Source organism: Paracoccidioides brasiliensis (assembly GCF_000150735.1).
Source record: "Paracoccidioides brasiliensis Pb18 unplaced genomic scaffold supercont2.8, whole genome shotgun sequence".
In the NCBI taxonomy this organism is placed as follows: Eukaryota; Fungi; Ascomycota; class Eurotiomycetes; order Onygenales; family Ajellomycetaceae; genus Paracoccidioides; species Paracoccidioides brasiliensis.
The window spans coordinates 702303-727874 of NW_011371365.1; the positions used below are offsets into that span (position 1 = coordinate 702303).

Consider the following 25572-nt stretch of genomic DNA (forward strand, 5'->3'; position numbering starts at 1 on the left):
GATTATATAAACTAGATAAAGAGCCTTCTCTGATTTAGTAATCATTTTGATTGTTTCAATAACACTCCTCTAAAACTCAGTCATTAAAATTGCATATATTCTTTTGTGTGATCTTATATGTATGTCTGATTATCATTCTGTACAAGTCTGAAATATTTTTTGAATAATCTTGAAGGTGGGCGCGGAGTTTTATACAGGTCAGGCCGCAAGAAGGATAACTAATCCAGGCGAAGAGCTTTGGTTATAAAAGGTTATCGTTCGCCTATTAACTACATCATCCCCTCCCTTCCGGCCGGAGGTTCATTCGGCGGATCATTCAGTAGTTAATGAGACGCTGATCTCACGATCTACCCATTGATCTGGATATCCTCGGCGGTGCGATGGCGTATTATTCGTTCAATCTCTCATTCTAGTTCATTATTGTAACGGTAGTTATTGTAAAACAGTTGATAACTAACGCGTATAATCAACAAGAAGGAATCGTTAGAAAAGAAGAAGAAAAGTAACGAGAGATAATATCAAGACGGAGCCCTTGGTAATAAAGGAAACGATCACCGAGCGGATAACATCACCAAGCGGATAGTTCTCCCATCTCAAATCCAGTCCAATTGCGGAATTAAGCAACCTCCAAACTAGAATTTCTCATATAATTTATACAGATAGATCTATTTCTTAGATCTGTTGGCAGATTCTAGCAGTATGATCAACTAACTACATTACACTTGCTGCAGCGTGGTGGAGCTCGATTTCTAGGCGGCTGGTTCGAATCCTCTAACCCCCCTTGTACAGCTTGATCAATTGCTTGAGGCCTAGCTATTCCTTCCTCAGCTGTTTGAGCTCCATACTGAGCTATAAACATATGAGCTTTAATCATATGAGCTTTAAACGTATGGGCTTTAAACATAAGAGCTTGCTCCTTCTTGCGCTTTTTCTTCTCAGCTCCAGCTCTCAGCTCCTTATTTTCCTTTGCTAAGACAGCAGCACTATGCATGGCCAGCTGGCATTTCTTAACCCAGCTGATTAAAGACCTGATTTGTGGGACTGAAGAGCATCTCTGTACGCTGTTTAATCCTGCTGCTTTGACATTCTAACTGCCTCACATTCCTAGGAGTTTAAAGAGTATAAGATGACTCAGATCCATGAGAACTCCCCAGGAGGGTAGAAGTATGAAGCTGAGTATGTAGATGTGTAAGAACCTCATTCAGATTGTACAGCACTAGACCCGTGCCTTTAAATCCATTGCTAACAGTAGAGTCCTTGAATGCCTCCTTTCTGGTGGCAGGATAGAGTGCTAGAAAATTCTCCTTGTTGATATGATTGATCCCTAATCTCATGCAATCCTCAACTGTTCGTCCGCACGCTCGTTTTAAGGGTCCAAAGCAGCTCACATTCCATCCATAATCAATAGCCTATATCTGCCAATCGTAGAAGCGTGTGCTTCTCAAAAATCTCCTTGAGCTAGAATACCCAGCTTATCCGTGGTCCAGCCATTTTCACTCTCGCACGATGTTGGGATCTTTACATAAAGCTCACCCGTTGTATTTGCGCGGGAATCTAGTTTTTAGATTCTCATGACATTTGATAAATCTATTCAACCCCAGTTGCGTTAACTCGAGTAGAGAGTAGTAAATTTGCCATATTTTGTACGTTTCAACTCGAGGAGGCTGAGCTCTCTCTCATCCGTGGATATTATCCATTGAACTAGAGATTCTTCTTCCGTAGAGGTCAGTTTTTGACAGTTTGGTTGAACATTCGCGCGAGAAGCTCGACCAGCTAGTCTATAGACTAGAGTGGAATAAGGAACGTTAAATGATTTAGCAGCAACATATTTGAATGAGATTTGCTCGGTTTTATAGGCATTAATAGGTAATAAGAGCCTTCTTTCTTGATTAGAAGCTTGATCTTTTGATTTGGGGGGCATATTGAATGATTTGATGAATGCGGGTGATTTGGGAGTGGGAAAGCTATCCGCTTGGTGATGGATTACGTTAACTATACGAGGATTGGAGGCTTGTACGAAGGCAGAGTCTGAGTAACAGAAAGGGTAGGGCGTAGCCCCTTCTAATATTTCCCCTATTCGCGTCTGATAGTTTATGACATGTTCAGCCAAAAGAATTTTCGGCTTTCAATCTTGTACATGACTTCTCGACCTGGATGTCCTGCTAGCTTTGAGTCATGGATCTCTTGCAGAAGATGTGTTCGTAGAGGTTCAGAGTTAGGAACCACTGCCTCCCACGGAAGCAGAGCGCCCCTTGACTGTCAAGTGTGCACTCAGAGATGCCAATACAGACCCCTAGGTCAGTTGAGAACTTGGGCTATCTCTGATGAACAGCATTAACCAACTAAGCGAGAGTATCATTGACTTAACAAGCCTGGTTCCAATGGTCTTCAAGAGTGAGGCTGGGAGGGTCTCTACCAGAGTACTGTTGAAGCTTGTATGACACCATGAGCCGTTGAGAAGTCTTGGATGAGTGATGGGTCCAGCAGGTGTGTCTCGCGGATCTTCCAAGGAAAGTCCTTCTCATTCTTTGGCATGTCTTGTTCCCATTATGATAGTGCATTAGCAAGTGCATTCTGCACTCCTGGACAGTAGTGGATGAGGAAGTTGAGTTCAGAGAGCTTGTGAGTGGTTGTGAAGTATTCCATATTCTTATGGTCAGTCAGAATCTTAAAATCCTTCACACTACAAAGTTCTGCATTGGAGTTCCTTGTAGATCTCATAATTGCACTCAGCAGAGATGTTCTTCCTGAACATAAAGGTGCAAGATCGCAGGACTTCATCATCTTCATACTGCATGAGAGCTCCAACTGTCATGTAGCCAGATGAGTCAGTTTCTACTAGTCTCACAGTCAGGGTCAAAAGCTAGTAACATAGACACAGTTGTGAACAGGTGAGTTCAAGCATCATGTCATAATCTAAACTCTGTGCTTCGTAAGCGTAGCCAGCATGTCGGTGACCTCCTACGTCAATACTGAGCTTGACTATGTGGGTACAATATCTAGCGCAAGGGCCGGCGAAACCTCGCATCCCACGCGGGGGTTCTGAGAAAATACACTGCAGATTTAAACTGAGAGACCTTCTGAGGTTGAATCATTGCATATTGACATAACCCACTGTCTTATCATGGTCTCTATATTATACAGTAGGAACACATATTGCATTAACAGTTATCTCTTTCTCAAGAGTTCTCCAGTCCATCTGTGTCGACTCTTGCCAGTGATTTTGAACAAGAGTTACTCTATTCCCTGTCTAGAATGAGCATCTTCGACCATGTTTTCTTGAGAGTCTTTGGGGTTAGCTCCGACAGGATCCTGAACTAAGGTATGGTTGGCGCAGACAGGGTGTTTAACAGGTACGAATGAGTTGATGCAGCATGAGGCAATGTGCCCTTGCCTTGCGCAATTGATACACACTTCTTGAGCGCGCCTTTTCACAACATCAGTATTGGAGATCCCAGGGACTCTCTGAATGACTTCGCGGCGGTGGTGACTGTGGCATGAGATGCAGGATATGTCGCGCTACACTGTCAGTCCATGGCACTGTGGATACAGTGATGGTACAGGGGGCAGTTGGGATGAACCTCTGGCCACAGTTCTAAATAGCCTTCTCCTGGAGAAGCTTATCTCAATTATACGGAGGTTGGCGCAATACTCCACGTAGCTGTCAGTGCTGGCCTGTGAAACTGTCTCCCTCAGGAGCTCTAAGTCGAGGGCTTTCTGAAGCATACTAATCTTGATCTTGTCATCTCAAAACTGTCCTTCAGCTTCTAGGGTCTTCTGGTCCAAGGTTGGAAGAAAGATTACAAAGGAAAGACTGCATTGACTGGTATTTTGAAGCCAGCCAAAAGCTTTTGCAGCAAGGGCGGGGCCAGAAAAGAGTATATCCGGCTGGGCAAAGATGATGCCTGGATTAAGAGAGGTAGTACTATTTGCGTCCATCCATGGATGGAACTTGGTTGCAGCATCACCGCGGAGGAGGCCAAACCCATACCAGACCTGGCCATCAAGAGAATCAATGGCTTCGCCATCTACACGGAGCTTGGCTCTGGCGTTCGAGTCGCCAGGCGGGATATCGGACGAGGTCAGTCCCATCAAAGGTCTCAAGTGGGGTGAGCTACCCTTTCGGGCGCTTGGTGTCAAGATTGTGAGAGGAAGTGCTGCTGCACGGCAAATCAGTGTTCATCTGAGTTGTACTAGCAGCAGCGACCAGCTGAGTTCTCAGGTCTTGCAGTTCGATACGGAAGGCTTCATCTCGAGAAACCTGCTGTTGAAGGAGTTCTTGAAGCCATGTATGGGCGCCTGCAGAGGCATCTTCATGTCCCATACTGTGGTCCCATGGTCAAGGCATGAAAATTCCTTTTCATCACTAGTGATAGAGACGTCGGCAGTGAACCGCATAAACTATATGAGGTCGCCAGGGTCATCAGACCTTTCGCTGGCTCGTCACCTCTCGCGGCTAGTTATAGGTATACGTAGGATCCCTTCGTTCGTGAGCAGCCCTATACTATGTGCAGGGCTTCGGTGGAGCTACCGCCTAAGTCTCGCGCTGCTGCTCTCTACTATGACAGGAGAGGATGAATGAACGATTCCTAATGGTACCGAAAACAGTTGATAACTAACGCGTATGAACGACTAGAAGAAATCGTTAAAAAAGAACGGAAGAAAAGAGAGATCATATCAAGACAGAGCCTTGTAATAAAGGAAAAGTTATACGAGGATGGCGGAGGCTTATACAAAGGCAGAGTCTGAATAACAGGAAGGGTAAGGAGCAGCCCCTTAAAATTATCCTCTTTGATGATGCCAGGCGGCTGCCAGGTGAGAATCTTCTGTGAGGGGAACGGGCCTTCGGCAGCTGGTCGGAGCAGGTTCGTATGGAAAACATGAATTCCAGGTGAATCTAGTTGGTAGTTATGGCTGCCAAGCACCTTGGTGACTGTGTACTTGGCGTAGCGGTAGTCGAGTGTTTGAGAAGGCCAGTCCATTTGTGTATTCTTGAGATCTAGTCAAATCTTCGTTCTGGCTGAATTCTACATACGTTCGCTTCGTCTGCATAATCTTATTGAACACTTGCTATGGAAGCTTCAGCCCACTCATGGGCTCTTTTGAGCTTGCTTAAATGTTCTCTGCTGATTAGGTTGGGCAATGAGCAGTGTGTCAAACTGCTTAGACATTTCATCAGTGAAATCAAGCTTCCAGATTGAATCCATGAAGCAGGAAGAACGGGGTTTCCCCTGTTGTAGCAGATTCGAGGCCGTTGATGACAATCTTTGTGTGTGAAGTAGGTCACTCCAGTCATCTTGCGCGTAGTTGCAGAACTTCTGGAGCACGTTCTTGACTGTCTGAATCATTCACTCAGAAGCCCCATCAGTCTCAGGATAATATGCAATAGATAGAAGATGTTTCATCTTGAGAAGTTGACAGATACGAGTCCACATAGCACTAATGAATTGAGTCCCACGATCAGACACTATAGAAGGAAGTCTGTGTATATCATAGAATGGGCTTTTGAGAAAGGTGTCCGCAACAGTTTTATCATCCATCTGTCCATAAGGCTGCAGAATGACACCTTAACTGAGGCGGTCCACAATAACCATGTTGTTCTTCCCCCCGCGGACTGCCTGTGCGGCTGCTTGAAGCTGGTCATCAAGAGCTAATGCATGTTTCTAATGTTCTTATAGTGGGAGTTCGTGAACAGATTGAGAGGGGGTAATTTCCTCTAGTGGGGCAGAGGTAGTTCAGCAAGTGACCGGGATAGTGCATACAGTGAAGGCGTGAGCAGTTCCATGCGATATCGGAATTTATCTCTTTCAAGAGCGTAGGGCTAAGTAAACAGTGCTCTTGATTTTTCCATCTTTCATTTGAGTCATCAGAAGGAGTATCTTGTTCTCGACGGGAGAGTACGTCCGCTAGTATGTTTTGTATTCCGGGGCGGTAGGAGATTGTAAATGAAAAGCAGCTCAAGAATTCTGACCAACGCATCTGACAATCTGTAGGTTTTCGTCCAGTCATGAAGTATTTCAGATTCTTGTGGTTAGCGATTATCTCAAACTTTTTGACACTAGTAAGCTCTGAGTTCCATTCTTCAAGACAACGGATTTTGATTGATAAAAGCTCCTTGTCATAGATCTCAGGTTGCATTCTGCAGGCGACATTTTCTTGGACATGAAGGCACATGGTCGTAAGACTCCCTTGTCATCATATTGCATCAATCCTCCGCCAACGGGTATCCAGAGGAGTCAGTCTCAAGGACTGCCTGCCGGTCAGGGTCAAATGTGGTCAGAATAGGTGCAGTTATGAACATCTGCTTCAGTCTTTCAAAGACTGCATTCGCCTCATCATTCCATTGAAATATGGAGTCCTTTCGAGTCAGCTCTGTCAGTGGTCATATGACATCTGAGAAGTTCTTTATGAACCGCCGATAAAAGTTATAGAGCTTCAGACTCCCTTCAGAGAGCTAGGAGCATCCCATTCAGGAATGGCGGTCACTTTCTTGGGCGGCCAGCGCTGACGTGAGGCGTCCAATCCATTGGGTCAGGTGCGGTCATTGCGGGCGGTGGGGTGAATGGAAGAGTTTGATTACGGTAGCCTTGGACCGTACGAAATTAAGCAAGATCGTTATCCAGTTGACAAAGATCGGTGCAGTACAATGTAGATGGTGGGTTTCTGACTATCTACATTTCGATTCAACAGTTCAAAATCCAGGTGACTGCTCAGCATGTTGATTTCGATAACATCATCCCAATTCTGACCTCCAGCTTCCAAAAGCTTACGGTCAAACTCTTGGAGGTAGTTTGCGAGGCAGCGTTCTTTTGTCGATTTCTATTTAGCCAATAGTGCTTTGGCTTGATGTGTAGGGTCTAGAAAGAGCGACGTCAAGTTGATAAAATACATTCTCAGTTGTACGCTGTTTTGGGGGCAGGAATCTATCCATGGTTGAATGTTCGCATGAGCATCTCCACACAGTCAGCGCTAGATATACCAGGCTTGATTTGATAGAGAGCCAATCACAAGACCATCAACATTAAGCTTGGCCTTCGCTTTTGACTTCCAGGCAAGGTATAAGGAGAGGTCGCCCATATATTCGTCTAGGACGGCCAATCATTCCTTTGGAGGCTTATCAGGCAGGGCTGGTGTAGGCACATTGAATGTTATGGGGTTCAGTTCATTCAGTGCTGCACCAATCTCCGGAGGTCAGCATTATCAGCTGCGAGAGCATTGGTGTCAGGGAAGGTTTCTGCTGGGGTGGGCGCTCGAAAGGAGGGTCGCAATCCATGTCTTCATTGAAGGGAGTTAACTCTTGGGCACCCTGGCCTTCTATATGATCTTATTCTAAGAGCGAAGGCTCTCTCTCTATCCTTGTTCTCAGGACGAAGGCTCTCAGGCCTAATAAGATATAAAGGAACGAATTCATAATGGAACAGGCGTGCGACCGAATACGGCCCTAGCACTTCCTTCCTTACAGGAAAAAAGACGAATTCGTAAGGAGAAATGAAAAGAGAAGAAGAAAGAATGAAAAGCTACGAGGGTGGGGAACAGTCTTTTATACGTGTCAGGCCGGAAGAAGGATAATCCGGGATTAACCGCGGGGTTCAAATAATCCGGGCGGAGAGTTTTTGACTACGGACATCACCGTGGCGTTCGTTAGTTAGCCCATTACACAATAGATACATGCTAGTAAAATTTTTGCGTGTTTTAGTTCTCATTCAATCGCATAGAACTGAGTAGTCTTTAATCGTTCTTGAAGGCTGTCTATAAGCTAGTTCATTTCAGAGAGCTTCTTGCTGATGTTAGGTTTCTCTCTCCCCTTTCAGCTTAATGATTTGGACGCTGCTGATGAGACTGTTTTACTCTCTGCTAATTCACTATTCATGCTGACATCAAGTCTGCAATAGAGCTCTTTCCAGTGAAGCTATATTATGCTGCCTCAAGCACATGAAGGTCTTCTCTCACTCTCTTTAAGATCTTGTTCACGAGAATAAGATTACTTTACTACGTGCTGTCTGCAGATTATGTGGCACACAGTCTTACCAAGTCACTGAGGGCCACTAAGTTCGCGCACAGGAAGGAGATTGTAAAGTTGAGAGAATGAATTCAATGTCTTCATTTTTAACTTTTCCTTTGTGGGTTTTCACTGTCTTGTTTTGCCAGTTGATTCTATACCTGTACTTGGCAGCAAGCCTATGTCTATATATAATATTGAGTACCCAAGTCGGGGTGTCGGAACCATGTGTTACGCGACCTATATTCCACTATATAGGCGTTCTCGTAAGTTTGCAACCTTTACAATCGATCAAGCTTGCCATTCTGTCAGAAATATTTCACCAAGATAACCCCAGAAGGGGGACGGAAAACGCACACCTTATTAGGCTGAAGTCTGCAGGTAAACTAACAGGGCCGAAGGCCGCGAACAAACACCACCCACGCCCGAAGGCCTCACTTTTCCACCACCTCTCCTCCTCCAAACTCCTCTTCGGCGACGGGGACGGGGGGCACGGGTACTCCAGCCTGCAGGGAGTTAGCGGTGCGACACCGCAACAGGTGGGTGTATGTATGACCTACCATCTGGCAGAGGATTTGAGTCATCTGCTCCATCTGAAGTGAGATCTTCTCCAGCAGCTGCACAGTCTCCGTGGTGCTTCTGGCGGCGCCAACTACCCCCTTCTTCTTGGGCATAGTTACTCTGAGGTGTTTCTCTACATCGGAGACCCACTTATGCGCTTCCTTCTGAAGTTGGGCCAGGGGGACTTCCCCGATGCTGACGGAATCCGCCAGCACCTGGAGGCTTGAGAGCCTGGCCCTGTACTGCATTGGCACCTATCCGAGTCAGTGTCGCTGCAGTGCTGTCTCAGATAAAAAACATACAGGAAGGCACGAGTCGTTATTCTTTGCGCAACGGAAACAGCGCGAATTTAGACTTGAGCGGCTGCAGAAAATTCCTCCATTCTTGAGCTGCTTAGCGCAGCGGAGGCAGCAGGAGGTCCCAGCAAGTTGACGGGCAGGTTGTTCCCCAACAATGCCCTTCGCCATTGCACCTGTCAGAGAAGGAGTGGAAACTGTAGGTCCCTGCGTCCCCAACGCCTCACAGGGTTGGGTTCTACGGACTGGGCTTCTCGAGGCCACTAACCTCGGATCCAACTCCTCTTCCGACAAGTACGATGAATGACACCGTGAAGGTCTCGCGGCAGAATCCTTGAGAGCCGGCGTATAGGGAGCACGAGGGGTGGGCGCCGGGGGGGTGACAGCCACTGCCTCCGCCTCAGGCGCAGGCGACGACTTGACGACGGCATCATGGCGCGTCATCTCCTCTGGCCTGGCCTTTTTGGCCTCGGCAGGAGCAGCAGCTGTCTCACGCAACTTGCGTTTTGGAGGCACTGTTCAGACATCATTACCAGACTCTCTCTGCTTGATAGACGGAGTATTATACTCATTATTGGCCGGGCCGGGGGGGAGGACGTCTAGTGACGGGAGGGGATAGTTCTTTCGAAAATTTTCCATCCAACCCGTCAGTACTTCATCTTTTTTACACCCTTTTCCTTGGAAGACCACCTACGACGGGAGGAAGAGTTTGACGAGACTATACTGCGCTCGTTAGCATTGTCTTAAATCCATATCATGGGTATAATAGAAGTTATGCTTACCCTGCAGCGGGGCGGGGAGTGTTGGGTGACGGGGGAAGGGTCTGTTTGGCCAGCGAGATTCATAATAAATGCCCCTACCTCCCTAAATCGTGTTGTTGCATAATATTCCAAGGGTATCGGGACGAAGCCCTAGAAGTGGGAGGTGTCAGATATCAGCCTTTTAGCGTCGAAGCTAATCCGGAAGCACGAGTCCTCGCCACGCCGGCAGTTTCAACTTTTATTCTCCTATTATACTAGGCTTCCACTTTATGAAACCTTCTCCTTATTTTCTTTCTTTCTTTTCTGTTTATCAACAATAGGGGGATTCAATTTCCCAGTATAAATAAACGTGGTTCAACCCCTTGTAAAACTTAGTTAGAGAGAGAGCAGCGTGCGAATGACATTTTCTTTTACCACACCAAGAACCGTGCATAACGCACATACCTTCATAGGAGGCAATTGTCAACCTCGACAAGGAGCGGCACCCCCTAGACTCTCTATGAGTGGTTCCTCCGCGGCGCCGGTGCCCTTCTGCACCATACGATATCCTAGCGATGTTCGTACTTCCCCGCCTTTATACGAGTTGGCTGCAGAGATTGTCGCTGCAAGAAGGTCATGAGAACTACGACGCTGACGACGCCTAGAAGGCGCCCCTCCCCCCGCTAATCGGGTAGGGCGGCATCTCATCATCTCATTGTATTCCATACAAAACGGGAGCTTGATAAAACCTCTACAGGGTTAGTTATCTGGCCCACCGTCCAGGAGGGTCAGCGATTCGTTCTCAATGTCTCTGAATTCCTGGAATGTGACAGAATGGCAAGCTTGATTGATTGCAAGGTTGCTAACTACGAGAATGACTAACGAAGTAGTTTAGTAGTTTTACATTGGAATATGGGACACGTGACATGAGCGTGCGACAGAAGTAGACAGTCGCCTGTTACCCTCAGATCCTTCATTATCATTTCCTCTCTCTATCCTCAGGCATACGCTCGTCTGCTTCCTTAACTAGTCAAGCCCACTCTTAGTGAATCTGAGAAGAAGCTGTGTATGTTTTTTATTGTGTTGAGAGCTTGTTATTCGAGAATAGCTATAATTTTTTGAGAGTTCATACTGATATCTTTATTTTTATTAAGAAGTCAAGATAGTTACAGTTAACGTAGTTAAGTTACTTCAAGCGGCGGATTCTCTCTCTGAAAATCATTAAATATTCAACGTATTCAACAACCAACACACTTAAATATTTAAGATATTAATAAATTAAGGCTATCTAATAGTTGAATATATACCTATCTATTAGGGCAACTGCGTATAGTATGTCCAATAGTCCCACAACCGCTGCAGCGCGGTGGAGTTCGCTGGTGAGATAGCTTCAATCTGAGCTTCAACCTGCCTATCAAGCTGCTGAACACGCCCACGACCTTCCTGTATAGATATAATAGTATCCTGACTAGATTAGTATGTCTCCATGTCTTTTTCTTTGTCTTTGCTCATTCTCTGCTCGTAGGATCTTCATTTCTTGATGATGAAGAAGAAGAAGAAGAAGAAGAAGAAGAAGAAGAAGAATAGAACACCCATTTGATCCTATACATTCAATAATTGCGACCCATTCATGATTTCCCTGAATAACTGAATATGGTCTCTCACTGTACTCAGCTGCAGTAATGACTTTAGAGGTTGTACAAAGCCCCATTGCAAAGCCAGTCTCATCAAAGTTCCAGATATCATCTTCATGAATTTCATGTTCTTGAATAGCTTCGTGTGCCATCTCTAACCATTGTTTTAAAATCTTTGGATCCTCCGGCTTTGCCCGTCCATAGGATATACAGTTATTAAAGTGTATACATAGTTGATAATAGTGTTGAATGAATCTAGATATCCAGTGGACTCCAACAGTGGTGGTAGAATCAAGAGTATGTGCTTGAAGTAGAATCTGTGCCATTCCACATAGGAAATCTGGTTGAATTGAAAAGCCTCGCTTATCTGCATCCAGTAATTGCTTGAGAAGGGTTTCCTCTTCAATCTCTGTCAATTTGTGACCATTTGTGCGTGCTTCTGAGTGTGATTTGATGCCAGCAAGTCGTTTACGCATGGTAGTTTCAGGAACCTCATATCTTTGAAGCTTTCATCTTTGATATATATATATATATATATTGATTTATATGAAGCAATGACCAACTGCATGAGAGATCCTTGCGATAAGGACATTTTGAAGAAAAAAGGTGAAGAAATGATATGTTGAAGATAGTTGAGTTGAATATTTGATGATTGTCAGAGAGAATCCGCTGCTCGGTGGTGGTGGATGTCCCCATGCTGTAAGCGCGTTGTAGGCCGTGGGGGATCGCTTTTTGGTAGGCAGATCGTTTGGGCAGTGTCATTTCTTGGTAGTAAGCCGCAATACGGGTTAAATCCTCTTTTGAAGATTCAATTCCACCGAATAGCTTCACAGCCTATCTGAGAGAGAGCCAGTAATTCGGTCTCAGTTGAACTCGTAGTCACGGTCAGTCGTAGGGGTGATTTCCGATCTATCGGGCAGCTGAAGAGGGTTACAAGAATCCCTTGAATGCTTCATCAGATTGCAAAATCATCTGTGTAGACTGCATTAGTATGGATTTGAAGCACTGGTTCTTCAAGCTATTGCTGCTCCGGTTGCCGTCCATATTCCAAGTCGAAAGCCTTAGTCCCGCGAAGGTAATTAATCAAACGGTCTACTCATTCCGAGTGGGTTTGAGCCGAATTTGACATCAACCTGGCCAATCAATACGCTGGCAGCAAAGACACAGTCCGGCAAGGTGAGCACGGGGGTAGAGAGCAGAGCCCATTCAGGTTTGATATTTGTAAGTCTCATTATGGCCCGCTATCCCACAATCCGGCGAGAGCGGTTCCAAGGTTATCCTGCCTTGAAGTTTATATTTGCTTACTATTTTCTTAATATTTCTATCCTGGCAGATCCACAATTAGAACCGAGCTCTATCCTGAATAATTCTCATGCCGAGGAACCTTTTGAGAGGTCCAATGACGCGGAGTTTGTGGTGAGCCTGGAGTTTCTCCATAAATATTTGTGCTCCTTACCATATTCCCATGGAATAGAACCACAACGTCATTCGCGAAGAACACTATGAGATGTTCATTTTGAAAGAGGCACGGCTCATCAGGCATCCGATGTAGCCTCAGTTCTTTCAGAGTGGCGGGATATATCATTGTTCCACAGTAGAGATCTGCGCAGGTCGTATAGTACTCGGAGCAACTTGAGTAAATATCCTGGCCACTGAAATCCTCCCAGCGGAGTCCCGTACATGAGGTCATCAAAAGACGCATTTATAAAAGTGTTTACTGCATTCCACTGCTCTGCTTTAAGGTTAAATGCAATTGTAATCACAAGCAGGAAGCGAATCATCTTATCTGCCAAAGTTGCTGCATAATTATCCTTCTACAGGTCACCCTGGAGGTCTCCTCGCACACAAAGACTGGCCTTGAGCTTTATAACTAAGTCGTCATCATCCAATTTGTACGGAAATATTCAATTCGCTGATCTCTGAACGCGCGTATTTCTTCAAAATCTTTTGCTGGACACATTATTTTTAGCAGTAGTGGACTTCTGAAGCTGTGTCTGCAGTATAATGTCTAAATCAGTAGCTGTAACTGAATTATCTTGACCTGGATGATTCTCCTCGGAGGTAGAAACTGAATTCTGATCATATTGATGGCTTGCGGAGTCATCAGAGGTAATTCTATCCTCAGTTCCTTCGTCCAACTCAGATGTCCCAGTGGTAGGAAGTTCAGAAGTCTGCTCAGGGGTCAAAAGACTGGCAGAAACTGACTTAATCTGTTTTGACTTCAATTTCACCTTTACCGTAGATTGGGCCTTCGGAACTGATGCCAAACCGATGTTCATAGCATGGAGATCTGCTTGTTCCACTTCCTGAAACATAAGAAGTTGTTGACTGATATCTCTGATGTCCTTAGCTGGATTATCCTTTGCAGAATCAAATTTGAGTTCTTCATCGAATTTGAACATCCTGAACACGGATTACCTTTTTGAGTCTCAGGACCCAGACGGTGAAGATATTCGAGCAATCATTCTCAGTCAAAAATGCAATCTTTGCTCTGGGTTTAAGTTTGTTGAGCTTAGGGGTATTCTTGATTAGAGGATATGCGCTACATCCGTATACCCTGAGGTTTGCAAAATCAACTGAAATGGACTCTCTTCCAATGAACTCATTAAAGATTTGCACGCGTCGCTTCCATCCTAATCTTTTGAAATGGCCGCCGGTTTAACAAATATATAGCTGTGAGAGTGTGCTCCGGCCACAGGCCTTCTAGTAGATTTGATGATATGCGAATGACTCTTGCATTTCCTATAATGACACCCCCCTGAGTACTCAGCTCCGCTTTGCTGTAGGGTGTATTTGGGTTGGGACCCCTTATCTAAGAAAATTTTCTTTGCTCTATTTAAGAGTAGTGAAGGTTCATCATCAGCGTGAAGTCTTTTGATCTATATATCCCCCTGCCTTTCCAATATATTAACCAGATCTTCAAAGGTTCTCTGAATTTTGTCTTTCATACGTATTGGATATCTAAAATGCATTCCGGAGTAGTGGAAATAAGAATGAGCTAGATATCTATCCCCGTTGTGTGCATCGTGAAGGTGAAATAATATCCGAAATGAACGACTTCAAAAGGGTTAAGAACCTCGATCCATTGGTTTCCGTGAGATGGGCTACCACTTGGCCTTTGCCTGTGCGCAGCACTGACATTCTACCCTATTCGGGCCAATTATTTGACCGTCTATCGTCATTGACATTGCTTCGGCGTTTGGATGGCAGAGCCTGTCATGCTAGACTCAGGCTTCGGTGGATATCATCCTTTTCAACTGCGCGGATCTAACTATTTGAGTTTTGTAACGGGCGTGTTACCGAATACGGCCGTAGCACTTCCTTCAGAGAAAAAAAAGGAGAATTCATTAGAGTGAGAAGAGAAAGAGGATAAGGGATGAAGGCCTAGGCGAAGTGTTTTACACGAGTCCGGGAGGAGAAAGGATAACTAGTCCGAGGTTGGGATGGGAAAAAGGAATGATCCAGTGGTGAGAATTTATGAAAATTTGGGTACAAAGAGTTTTATCAATCAGGCGTTAGCCCCGTTACAAGTTGACTCACATCATGCACTTCTGATGGTCTGCTTGAGGTTCACACGAACAGTTGCGATGCCATATAACGAAGTTGCCATGGATCTTATCGAATGCACAAAAAACTTCGCCTGTTTTTGAATATCGAAGAACAGAATTGACCTCATCAGCGCCAATACCTTTTTAAAAGGATTGCTTGACACAATGTTAATAAAGAAGTCATAGGTACGTATAAGACTTTTGTTATTTTCATATAACTGATTGAGGGGTTGATTTGATAGGTATAATAACTGATCCCACTCCTTTCCCGGCTGATTCCTCTCTACCAGCGAATACGGTGACATCTCCAGGGGGTACGTTTTGTTATTCTTGTTGCACCAACCCTCACCGTGCCCTAACGTGCCGCAAAATTCGCATTTCATAGTGGTATTACTGGACGTATTCGTAGAAGTAGTGGAATACGCTCGTGGGGCCTTTGAGCTCTCTGTTTCTTTCATTTTGCTCGTTACATTCGTCACCTGCTTCAGAAAATCATCGATATCGATGTTCGTGATTGACCCGTGGGATAGAATTCATAGAGTTTCGCCTTAGCGAACATACTCTGCGAACATCCTCTGATAATCCCGTAAGCAGTAGAGAAAAATGTCATGGTAAAAATCATTTGACAGAATGGAAAGCTTGGTTGATTGCAAAGGTTGTTAGTTACGAGAACGATTATAATGTGGGATGGTTAATCTTGTTGTTGAGGTTGAAGCTAGCTAACTATATAGGGTTCAATCACGTGCGGTGGAGTGGTCGCCCAGGCTGCTAGGGCCCAACAACCCAACATATATATGGTGGAAAATAGATCACGTGCAACGTATTCTGTGCTTATCTCAAAGAGCCGCAGCTTGTATTCCAATCATCGTTGGAACTGGTCCAAATAGGGATTGAAACATCGGGTAGAATTCAGAAGGAACTGTCAGAGGCGGTTCAAATAAGCTTTGTGAGGTCAAATATATATGTTTTCAAGTTATTGCAGATCCCTGCTTGATCCCTGACCTTTTTGAATATTGGGCGATTTTTGTACAATATGAAAATTCTGATGATGTAGGCACAAAACGGCAGGTTCTACCGTACGCACTCGGTCAGCGCTTCGAGATTTGGTTTGTACGTGCTTTACTACTTCAACACACACCCCCAGCTGAGCCGCTGAGGACAACAAAGACGGCACCCGAATAGGCAATATTTCTGAATATATCCAGTACCTCTCGATGAAGAATTTTGCTTCCATATCTATATCTTCTTGTTGCTCCTCGGCCGCTCGTCGTGCAGCGATATTTTCCTTGATGTCCACTAATTTGACATGTGCACGAACTCGTTGAATCCTCGTAAGGGAAACACCTTCGTTAGGCCCTTGACGATCATCTCGTTCGTAGAGGTGTAGATATCGTGGATGCGCCCGGCGAGTGCTTCTTGATGTAGCCAGTAGGTGTGGATATCGACAGAGGCAGTTTTGGCATGTATAAGATGACAGCCAGCACCATTATCCCAAATCGTAAGATCTGACCCGCGGGGTTCAGTGAAGAATGCAGGTAGGGTAATCTTTGCAGTTGAGACAGATGTTTAGCGGGACAAACAGAGTTGGACGGAGGTACCATCGCCAATATCGGCAACCGTTATATCATCAGGAGATGGTAGAAGACTTTCTCCATAATCATATAATCCGGGGGAAAGGTCTGCCATGCTGGCCATCGCGAATTCATCTATAGAGAAGTTGTTTTTGCGATCCATAAATTCCTTCAATTTGGCAGCGTTGAAGGATCGCCATGATTCCGGAGACTTATCAGAGTTCATCCAACAGCATATGGGGCCAAAATGATTCCTCTCGCAGTTCTTGCATGTCTGACTCACCACCACGGCCACATCTGTTAGAACGCCTCCTCTTCCGCAGCCGCGGGTACCGCCACGGTTAATAGTCGTAGTGCTAGTATTGTCCGCAGAAGTAGAGGTCTCAGGTTTCATAAGAGTCCTGAGCAGCTTTAGTTTCTGCTGGTTTCGCAGGCTTCTTTCTCTTTGGGAGGAGTCCTGCGATAGCAGATCTCATTCATGGTCAGATTGATGTCCAAACAGCAGCAACGGATTTGGAGAACTATAACTCTTTTGTTTTCTTCTGTACATAGTCGCACCATTTGGTGAGTATAGCTGCAAAAAATGTTTCATATATAACAGGATCCGGCATTGTTACCCCAACTGTCTTAAGTTTGATTGATGATGTACTAAACATTCAAAGAAAGAGCATATGTCCTCATGTTGCTTCATTGGGAATGTCATGAATTCCACAACTGTCTCACAGCATATTTGCATATTTCGTGTTGTGTATTCTTCTTCCAGAAAGCGTCAAAGGGTGTAGACAAGGTTCTGTGTGTTGTTTTCCTATTCTCTGATTATCCGACTGCAGACAGGAGCTGACAGGGAAGATGAGGTGTAGGTGTATAGCCAGCAATTCATTGCATTTCAATAAGGAGCTCAAGTGGGTTCTATCACCGAATTGTCCATCTGGCATTCATTGATAATTTTCCAATATTGAGCATCAACATTCCGCGCCTTTACGGAACTCCGCCACTTAATGTAGTTACTCGAACCCGTAAGAATGTTGGATTTGTTGATATATTTGACATCACGTTTGAACTGGGTAACCCATTTGCCAACAGGGCTGTCGGGTGGTAGAGAGAATAGCGCAGGATATTGGCAGTCTCAGAGTCCCAGGTACATCTTGCGGGCAGGTCAGGCTGTGAATTCACAGAGGGAGGGATCCTCTAGCCTTCCTGTAGCCGAATCTTCAAAATAAGGTTTTCCTTTTCCAAACATATACGTTCTAGCTTTTGCCTCGCTTCATCCCACAAACGCTCCTCAAGCAACATTCTTTGAACATTCTCAGAGAACGTGTCAGGTGGAACAGTGGTGAGAGGATTGTGAGTGAATCGGGAGTTCTGCGTCGCAGTAGAAGGCGTAAGGGATTCGAACCCAGGTTAAGGGGTATAAAATCTCCATGCGAGAGTGAGATTGTGACGTTCTGCAGGCTCAGATGGTTTAATTTCAATGAATGTTGATTGGTCATACTGAGCAGGGAACTGCGAAGCATCACTCTGAAGAAAAAGTTCTGTTTCATCACTGATTGGAAGACCAGAGCAACGGAGCTGTTCAACTGCATCATCATCACCCCCTCTAGAGGCAGGGTCGGAAGATGATGAACGAGCGGCTTTGGGAGGCATATCAATTTATTGGAGCGAACGTCTATGACGTTCCACTAGCCCAGTTATTAAGCTTTGCAGCTAGTCGTTACATGTTCATCAGCGGGGGTAATCACCAATATAGGATGTACGCTTGGCGACCGTAACAGATAGGTGTGGGAGTCACGTGACATTGTAATCAGCTGCCCCAACCGCACGTGATTAGTGTATATAGATAGTTGTAGCTAGCCTTTAAGGAGAGATCATCCATTCCACAAGAAGGGAAGCGTACGCTATCGGAGCGTCCGACAACCCGAGGATGATATCTCCCTCTTTGTAGCCGGGGGGGGCATTTTCCCTGGAGTGTGAGGGAGGGCGTTGACAGTGCCATATTGTTCTGAGCTCTAGGTCGAAGCCGGCCGCAATTGCCATAAATGTTCAGAATCATCTAGCAGCAAGAGTAACAGCATAAGCGTGTTCTATAGTTCTGCAGGATGGATTGATGGTCTCCGCGAACCACTAAACGGAGCGTTGCACTAGAGGAACCGGCCGTGCTTGTCAAATTTGTAGACATAATAACTCACATGGAATTGAGCAGGGTCTTCTAACGCGCTGCTTCCTTAGGGACTTTGAACCAGGATCCCATTGTATTGGTACATGGCTCATGAGGTGAGCAGGGCGTCTTCGACCAACGGGTGAGTGGCCAGCTAGTTAGCTGTGATGAGTAGGCGGAGGAGGCAGGTCTCGACGGTCCAGAAGAGCAAGCAGCTCTGGATTGTGCCTCATTCTCTAAATTGTGTCTCTCATCACCGTTCCTGGGCGTTTTCCACAAACATCTTTGGAAGTAGGCACCGCAGTAGGGTTAAGCTGGAATCTCTTAACGGCGGCTTGATTCGCTACCCTACCCTTCACTTTCCCATATCTTTTGACTAAACGCGCTGCGCTGAAAGAGGCCTTCCATGGTTCAAACACGGAATATAGCCTTAAATAAATAATCTGTATCCTCAGACCTACGGATTGAGTAATTGGAGCAGCGGGAGGTAAGCAAGGGTTTGAACTTGGTGGAGTTGATAGTTCGGGATATTTGCGCTCCACGGATAGTTCTGCTGCAACGCTGCCTTCAAGGGTTTGAATATTTTCAACCTCTTCCTTAACCTAATCATCCAATTCAAAAGAACACCAGCCAACGTGGTTCTCGAAGGTATTTTGAAAGTGAACCTAAGGCACTTCCTGAATTTCTTCAGAACGCGTGTGGGTTTGGTCAAATTGATTCAAAAGCTTCAAGAGTCCCTCCTGGCTAACGGGCATTAGGTCGTTTCTCAAGGCCTCAATATTTCTGTCAAAAACCTCATCCTCGTCAAACGTCACGTTTCTCGATAGAATATCCTTGTTGGTTTGTGCCTTAAATATTCGGAACACGTTCGTTGAATCGTATCCGACCAGGCATCCGAGAAATGCCTTTGGATTAAGTTGGTGGATGTGATACTGCTTCTTCAAATATTCCATTGTCATGATAAAGACTATGCAGCTGTAGCCGTATCCAACCAGATATCCAAAAAATGCCTTTGGATTAAGTTGGTGGATGTGATGCTGCTTCTTCAAATATTCCGTTGTTAGGGTAAAGACTATGCTCAAATATTCCGTTGTCAGAGCAAAGGCTTTGCAGTCGTATCCAACCACATATCCAAGAAATGCCTTTGGATTAAGTTGGTGGATGCGATACTGCTTCAAATATTCCGTTGTCAGGGCAAAGGGGTTTGCAGTCGTATCCAACCACATATCCAAGAAATGCCTTTGGATTAAGTTGGTGGATGCGATACTGCTTCAAATATTCCGTTGTCAGGGCAAAGGGGTTTGCAGTCGTATCCAACCACATATCCAAGAAATGCCTTTGGATTAAGTTGGTGGATGCGATACTGCTTCAAATATTCCGTTGTCAGGGCAAAAGGGTTTGCAGTCGTATCCAACCACATATCCAAGAAATGCCTTTGGATTAAGTTGGTGGATGCGATACTGCTTCAAATATTCCGTTGTCAGGGCAAAAGGGTTTGCAGTCGTATCCAACCACATATCCAAGAAATGCCTTTGGATTAAGTTGGTGGATGCGATACTGCTTCAAATATTCCGTTGTCAGGGCAAAGGGGTTTGCAGTCATATCCAACCACATATCCAAGAAATGCCTTTGGATTAAGTTGGTGGATGCGATACTGCTTCAAATATTCCGTTGTCAGGGCGAAGGCTATGTAGCCGTATCCAACCAGATATCCAACCAGATATCCAAGAGATGCCATTGGACAAATATTCCGTTGTCAGGGTAAAGACTTTGCAGCCGTACACCTTCAAATAGGATAGGTATGGCTTCTATTCAGTGACTTCTGTACCGTCTATTTGTCTTTCAAAGGTCTCTGCTAAATCGGATAAGGTTGCAGAATCATTAGGGGTTTTCCAATTCAAAAGCCGCTTTGGAGTTAGATTCAAAAGTTATACTGCAGCCCGTACAATCTCCGGCCACAAATATTCTGGAAGATTTTGCTGACGTGCACATTGCGCGGGATTGATCTTTTACTACCACCCCAAGCACCCACCGGCTCCGTTGAGGGCTTGCGCATACGGCAGCGCAACGATTATTTGAATACCTTTATTAAGTAGGTAATCCCGAACTGCATGCTTTTGAGTGAACATTTTGTTATCAGTTTCGATCTTCTTAAAATCCGTGTCAAACTGCCTTTTAAGCATTGTGAAGAATCCATGCAAGGCGTAATAATTGTTTCGCCTTTGTGGTCTGTCAGATAGTAATCCCAAACATATCCTGATCAGCGGTCCGAAATCAGCAACAGGTTCGTAAATCGGCTGAGTTCCCTTTTTGAATAATCATGAAAATCGATTGCTAACTGCGCTCCGAATTTCTCATAAATATCCCTAGGATCCCGCTGAATTATTCGTGTTTCTTTGGTTACCCCTGATGAATCACACTCCACAATCTTCGGGCATCTGTTGTCTGCACCCCTGTGGCTCCTTTAGGTGGGTGTTCCAACGCTTGCGGGCCTGCGTGGCCCATTTGGAGATGCCATTTATGATACTGCGTTGGCGGTTCAGCATTCGGCTCTGTCAGTATATTTATTTCGGCGCACTTATGGTCAGCATCCTCGACAGGAAAATATTCAATAACGAAGTGGTTAAACAGCTTCTCTAGGAATCAAGCTCTAGAGTCGTCCGCTAGCCTCAATGTGGTTCTTCCACCTCCAATTCCAGAACGGTTATCCAACCAGCATCTCTGTTGGTAAAGCTGCTGAAGGGATACGAGATGTGCAGTGAAGCTTTCACAGCAAGCGACACCTTTCAAGGTTAGGATTCGTGATTTCTTCCAACTCTTGACTTCTATATCCACGTCACTGCATCCAAAGATTCCAGCTTTGCTGTCCCCGGTCTGAATATAGTGATCTGGTTCTAATTGGCAAAAGTTTCGAAATCAACGTTGGTCATTGAACACGTGGAGCGTGGAACCCAAATCGAGAATCGTAGAATGCTTGAGCGGATATTATTCCAAGGTAAGAAGAGGCATCAGGGTAGCCTTTGACTGATATTTCTCTTTATACGTATTTACCCGGAGCTCTAGTCATTCAGATTCTGTTTTGATAGAGGCTTCCTTAGTAGCTCTCTGATTTCATACTTTGCGAATATCTTCAATCCACTGAGCAAGAGTTGGATTCTCTTTCAGTATAGAGGGCAACATCTTTTGAATGACTGAATTCAGGGAAAACCACTCCCTTTTATACTCCGGAAAGAAATACTAGCAACTCTGAAAAGAATGCTTGATCGCATGCCGGACAGAGTAGAAGAGATTTCTCATTGCTGGTCCGTAACTTTTAACTGCGGGAGATATCTATCCGCACCTTGAGTTTCGGCTCGCTTCTGGTAGTTGACCGAACCCAGTCATAGAGAGTTGTATAAGGAACATCATGTAAGGGAGCAGTTTCTCGAATTGAACTCGTTTCTTTGCTTTTTAAAAGCTGAAATCGTGAGTTCAAGTCTTCCCTCTATAGAGTTTTTTGCATTTTTACTGCGAATTGGTGGCATTCTCACGCGTTGCAGTGAATTAATTAGGAATTCGCTTCGAAGATCTTTTTAATGAGGGACCGGTTCCGTTGGGTGCTCGCCTCGCTGGTGGAATTCGTTCGCTGCATGTTTGCCTGATATGAGTCAGATGAAGCTGTAAAACCACATCTTCCCCAGCAAACCTAACTGCGTCACGCAGTTGGTCATGCGATCTAATCTCCTGCCTTTGTTCATTGCAGCTGTGCTAGTCCCAAAGTGGCTGCAGCAACGTCATTGCTCCCTATACAAAGATATCTTCCACGCCTTTATAATATATCCACCTTCTCCCTTCATCTTCTTCCTTCTATTCTCCTACTTCTCTCTCTCATCCTTCGTCCACGCCACTTACGCACACCTAAACCTTCTTTGCCGACAATATGCGCCTGCCAAGTGCTCATGCTGTCATCCCTGCAAATCTAGCCCTTTAGCTGAGGGGCCCAGTCGTGAACTGCGTTCTCACTTTCTCTGTAATGGTCATATCCGTGCGCTAGATATTAACTTAACGTAGTTCTAGGTTCATCAATTCTTTCCTCAGGAGCTTCTTCTATTGGCAAGGGAAAAGCCACTGTTTGTCCAACTGCCCCCCACCGCTAGCTCTCAGGCTAAGGCGCTCATTCGTTTCGTGGCCTCTGATGAGGAGGTAGCTGCGGATGATGAAGGAGATGAGGGTGGCGAGACATCACGACTGATGGCCCTGTCTCTGACATGCCCGATCCTGATGAATCTCCCACGTCGAAATAGTTGACTAAGAACTCGCATTCAAGAACTGGAGAATAAGGAGAAGGAGCATGAGACACAGATTCTGATGCTAATATAATAAAGGAAAGAGATTAGTTTCGTGATGCATTGGCTTGGAAGGACGCTGGACATAAAAACCCACAGTTCATTGCAGCAGTGTAATCAGAGAAATTCCCCGACCCAGAGATTCTCGTTGATGGGAGGACGCCTGATTTGAAGAGTGGCTGGTCAAGATGAATGGAAAGCTGACCGCCAATGCTGATCGATTCCATCTGAGGCTTCCAAGTAATTTATATCTACAATCATACCACTGGGGAGGTGGCGCGACATCTTTGACCCCCAATGCATGACGATGCATGCTGTCAACCGATTCCAGACAGCTTAAGAAATGTTCATGTCCTTGAGCATGCATAAATTAATCCGAATACCCTCTTGGCGTTCGCCCTTCCGTTCCCTACCCCACTCGCGAGCCCACCACGTCTCCTCATTTCCTGAAAACCCTTTCCTACGCCTTCGCCTTTTACAACAGTATCAAACTCCTCAGTCGTACTGCCGCCACCGCCTTTGTACTTAAGTTTCCTAAGAACCACTGTTACCCACTCTAGCGACAGTGCTTCTCATGTGTGTGTGGTTCTTTATGTGACTTCTCCCTTTGCTTTTCTCTTCGTTCCCACTAGCATCCTCTGGTGCAGCCTTGGTCAAGATTGTTCCTTCGGATGACCCCAGGACCATGTTTACATCCCTCTGTTTTATTGGACCTCTTGAGCGCTCGTACCCAACAGCTCACCCCTCATTCCTTTTTTCATAATCATTGAGAGTCTGAGTAAGCGATACCATCTGGTTCATAAGCAATGATAATTTCTCTGATCTCGAGACTTTTCTATGGTTATCCCTCTCTTCTTGAGTGCTGATGAGAGGGCCGTGGATGACCAGAGTCCTTTCAGATCCTCCGTTTGCGCCTCAATAAGACGCGAACTGTTTGAGGTTTCGTAGAATTATCCAACGGTTCCCATTTGGCGTTAGCGGTGTTATTCCTATGATGTCATCATTCCATTATTCGAACAGTCGAATCATTCTCTCCACTGGATACTCTGCCTTTTCACGTCCCAACCCTTGTTTAGAACCCTTCGCAACTTGGTAATTCTAACACTTGTGAGCGGGTTTTTTGAATGGCTTACTCCATACTCAACCAACAGGCATGAGGCTGGAGGACGCTGAGGAGTCCCGAACTCCCTAAGGGGGTGAATTTCTCATGCATCCAAAATAGCAGATCTCGTCGGAAGGGAGGCTTCAGATATGGAGCCTCAGCATACCCTAGACCGTGATATTGCACGTTATTGACCTCCAATTTCGCCAACTTGAATTTCAGAAGTGTTTCTTTCACTACTCCCACGAGTTTCTCATCCTCCGAGTTCCTCTATACCTAAAATAAGCAAACATAGCCCCATGTCACTCGTCAGACATGTTGCGGCTTTTTAGAGCTGGAAATATCAGCTCATTCTGTGCCTGGTTTGTAGGTGCTTCTCCTATGAAGTCAAGCCTGCCGCTTATGGTGTCTGGGATTACAGCTTCCGACCCCTGTCTATATTTGATCTGAAGGTCATAAGCTTGCAATTCTGGAACCGAGCCTGCCCATCTCTTCGAGGGCTTTGTTATCGTGTGTAATTATACGAGGATCTCATCGCAGTGATGACTTTTGTTGTATGACCATTGTCAATATATTAATCCCATTGAGCTTTCGGCCGGCACACATGACAGGGTGTAGATTTCCACCATCACCATTAGAGCGCAGCTGATAACTCATTCAGATGCATTCATTTCTATGATAAAAGGGTTATGGGGATCTGACTGTATAGAACCGGGGATGAGATGATCCATTCTCATAGTGTCAAAAAAAGCTTCTTGACACACTTTGTTTCATATGATGGAATGAAACCTCTTCTTGCGCAAACTCGGCATCTGTCTCTTTTAAGAAATCTGACAGTGTGGAGCTGCAAGTACTGTAAAGCCCTTGATCAACCGCCGGTAATATGATGTCAATTCCAGGAATTGGAGTACGTGGTGTTTGTTCGTAGGCCTTAGCCACTTGGCGATTGCTTTCAAATTTTCAGGGATGGGGCGGCGTATGTGGCCCCCGCCCACTACATGCCTGACGTACTCCAACTCCTGCGTACCGAAAACACACTTCGTGATTTTAGCATATAGCTGGTGTTTTCACTAGTGTTGGAAGAACATTGTTCAGATGTCCTAGATGTTCCTCGTGCGAACTTGAGAAGATAAGAATGTCGTCTCGGTATACTGGACAAGATGAACCGTTTTGTTCCTTAACAGGGAACAGAGAGACCTGGCAATCCCCAGGCACTTGATAACGGTCGTAAGAGACCGAGTTTCATTAGTTCTTCAATTTCTCACTTCGGCTCCTCAAGATGTCTGTGACTAGAGAGGTGTGTTTTGATTGACAGGTTACGCATCCCCAGCGTCAATTCCCTGTACAAAACCCCCTACGGGCAGCAGGGAAGGTGTAAGATCCAGTTCGGAAAACCCCCTCATTCCTGTTGCCTTTGGTTCAGGGCTTCTGTGAATGTCAAGACATTTTTCATAACACAATCATGGAAATCATCTAACATCTCTACCCTCTCGCTTCCGCTCGGACTTGCCAAGATGTTAGGGTTCGTAGAGCACTGATCCCCTAGGGTGCTGTGAATGAAGAGTTTGTTCGGTTCGTTCGCGTGCTCATCGACTGCATCTCGGGTTATTCAGGCATCGATGATAAGTGTTGATTATGGAA

The 25572-nt window shown here is 45.3% G+C and overlaps 6 protein-coding genes across 6 annotated transcripts; all 6 read right to left on the reverse strand.

Annotated features, from left to right (window-relative positions):
• Nucleotides 1–703: 703 nt before the first annotated feature.
• Nucleotides 704–991, reverse strand: PADG_12099 (uncharacterized protein; the record flags this gene model as incomplete). The annotated part of the gene is made up of 1 exon (XM_010763656.1): nucleotides 704–991. One exon carries the CDS (start codon nucleotides 989–991, stop codon nucleotides 704–706), a length of 288 nt encoding a protein of 95 aa, XP_010761958.1.
• A 2756-nt stretch (nucleotides 992–3747) lies between these two features.
• On the reverse strand, nucleotides 3748–4982 carry PADG_06387 (uncharacterized protein; the record flags this gene model as incomplete). The annotated part of the gene is made up of 3 exons (XM_010763417.1): nucleotides 3748–4160; nucleotides 4195–4325; nucleotides 4714–4982. The coding sequence occupies 3 exons, from the start codon at nucleotides 4980–4982 to the stop codon at nucleotides 3748–3750; spliced, it is 813 nt and encodes a 270-aa protein (XP_010761719.1).
• Nucleotides 4983–6205: 1223 nt separating this feature from the next.
• On the reverse strand, nucleotides 6206–6931 carry PADG_06389 (uncharacterized protein; the record flags this gene model as incomplete). The annotated part of the gene is made up of 3 exons (XM_010763418.1): nucleotides 6206–6372; nucleotides 6669–6819; nucleotides 6890–6931. The coding sequence occupies 3 exons, from the start codon at nucleotides 6929–6931 to the stop codon at nucleotides 6206–6208; spliced, it is 360 nt and encodes a 119-aa protein (XP_010761720.1).
• Nucleotides 6932–8433: 1502 nt separating this feature from the next.
• PADG_06390 (uncharacterized protein) lies at nucleotides 8434–10322 on the reverse strand (the record flags this gene model as incomplete). The annotated part of the gene is made up of 4 exons (XM_010763419.1): nucleotides 8434–8505; nucleotides 8560–8814; nucleotides 8863–9371; nucleotides 10085–10322. 4 exons carry the CDS (start codon nucleotides 10320–10322, stop codon nucleotides 8434–8436), a joined length of 1074 nt encoding a protein of 357 aa, XP_010761721.1.
• A 4449-nt stretch (nucleotides 10323–14771) lies between these two features.
• On the reverse strand, nucleotides 14772–17993 carry PADG_12100 (uncharacterized protein; the record flags this gene model as incomplete). Its single annotated transcript, XM_010763657.1, has 9 exons — nucleotides 14772–15257; nucleotides 15336–15416; nucleotides 15781–15849; nucleotides 15917–16063; nucleotides 16123–16283; nucleotides 16377–16560; nucleotides 16633–16806; nucleotides 17266–17434; nucleotides 17842–17993. 9 exons carry the CDS (start codon nucleotides 17991–17993, stop codon nucleotides 14772–14774), a joined length of 1623 nt encoding a protein of 540 aa, XP_010761959.1.
• Nucleotides 17994–19169: 1176 nt separating this feature from the next.
• On the reverse strand, nucleotides 19170–19730 carry PADG_12101 (uncharacterized protein; the record flags this gene model as incomplete). The annotated part of the gene is made up of 1 exon (XM_010763658.1): nucleotides 19170–19730. The coding sequence occupies one exon, from the start codon at nucleotides 19728–19730 to the stop codon at nucleotides 19170–19172; it is 561 nt and encodes a 186-aa protein (XP_010761960.1).
• Nucleotides 19731–25572: the final 5842 nt, after the last annotated feature.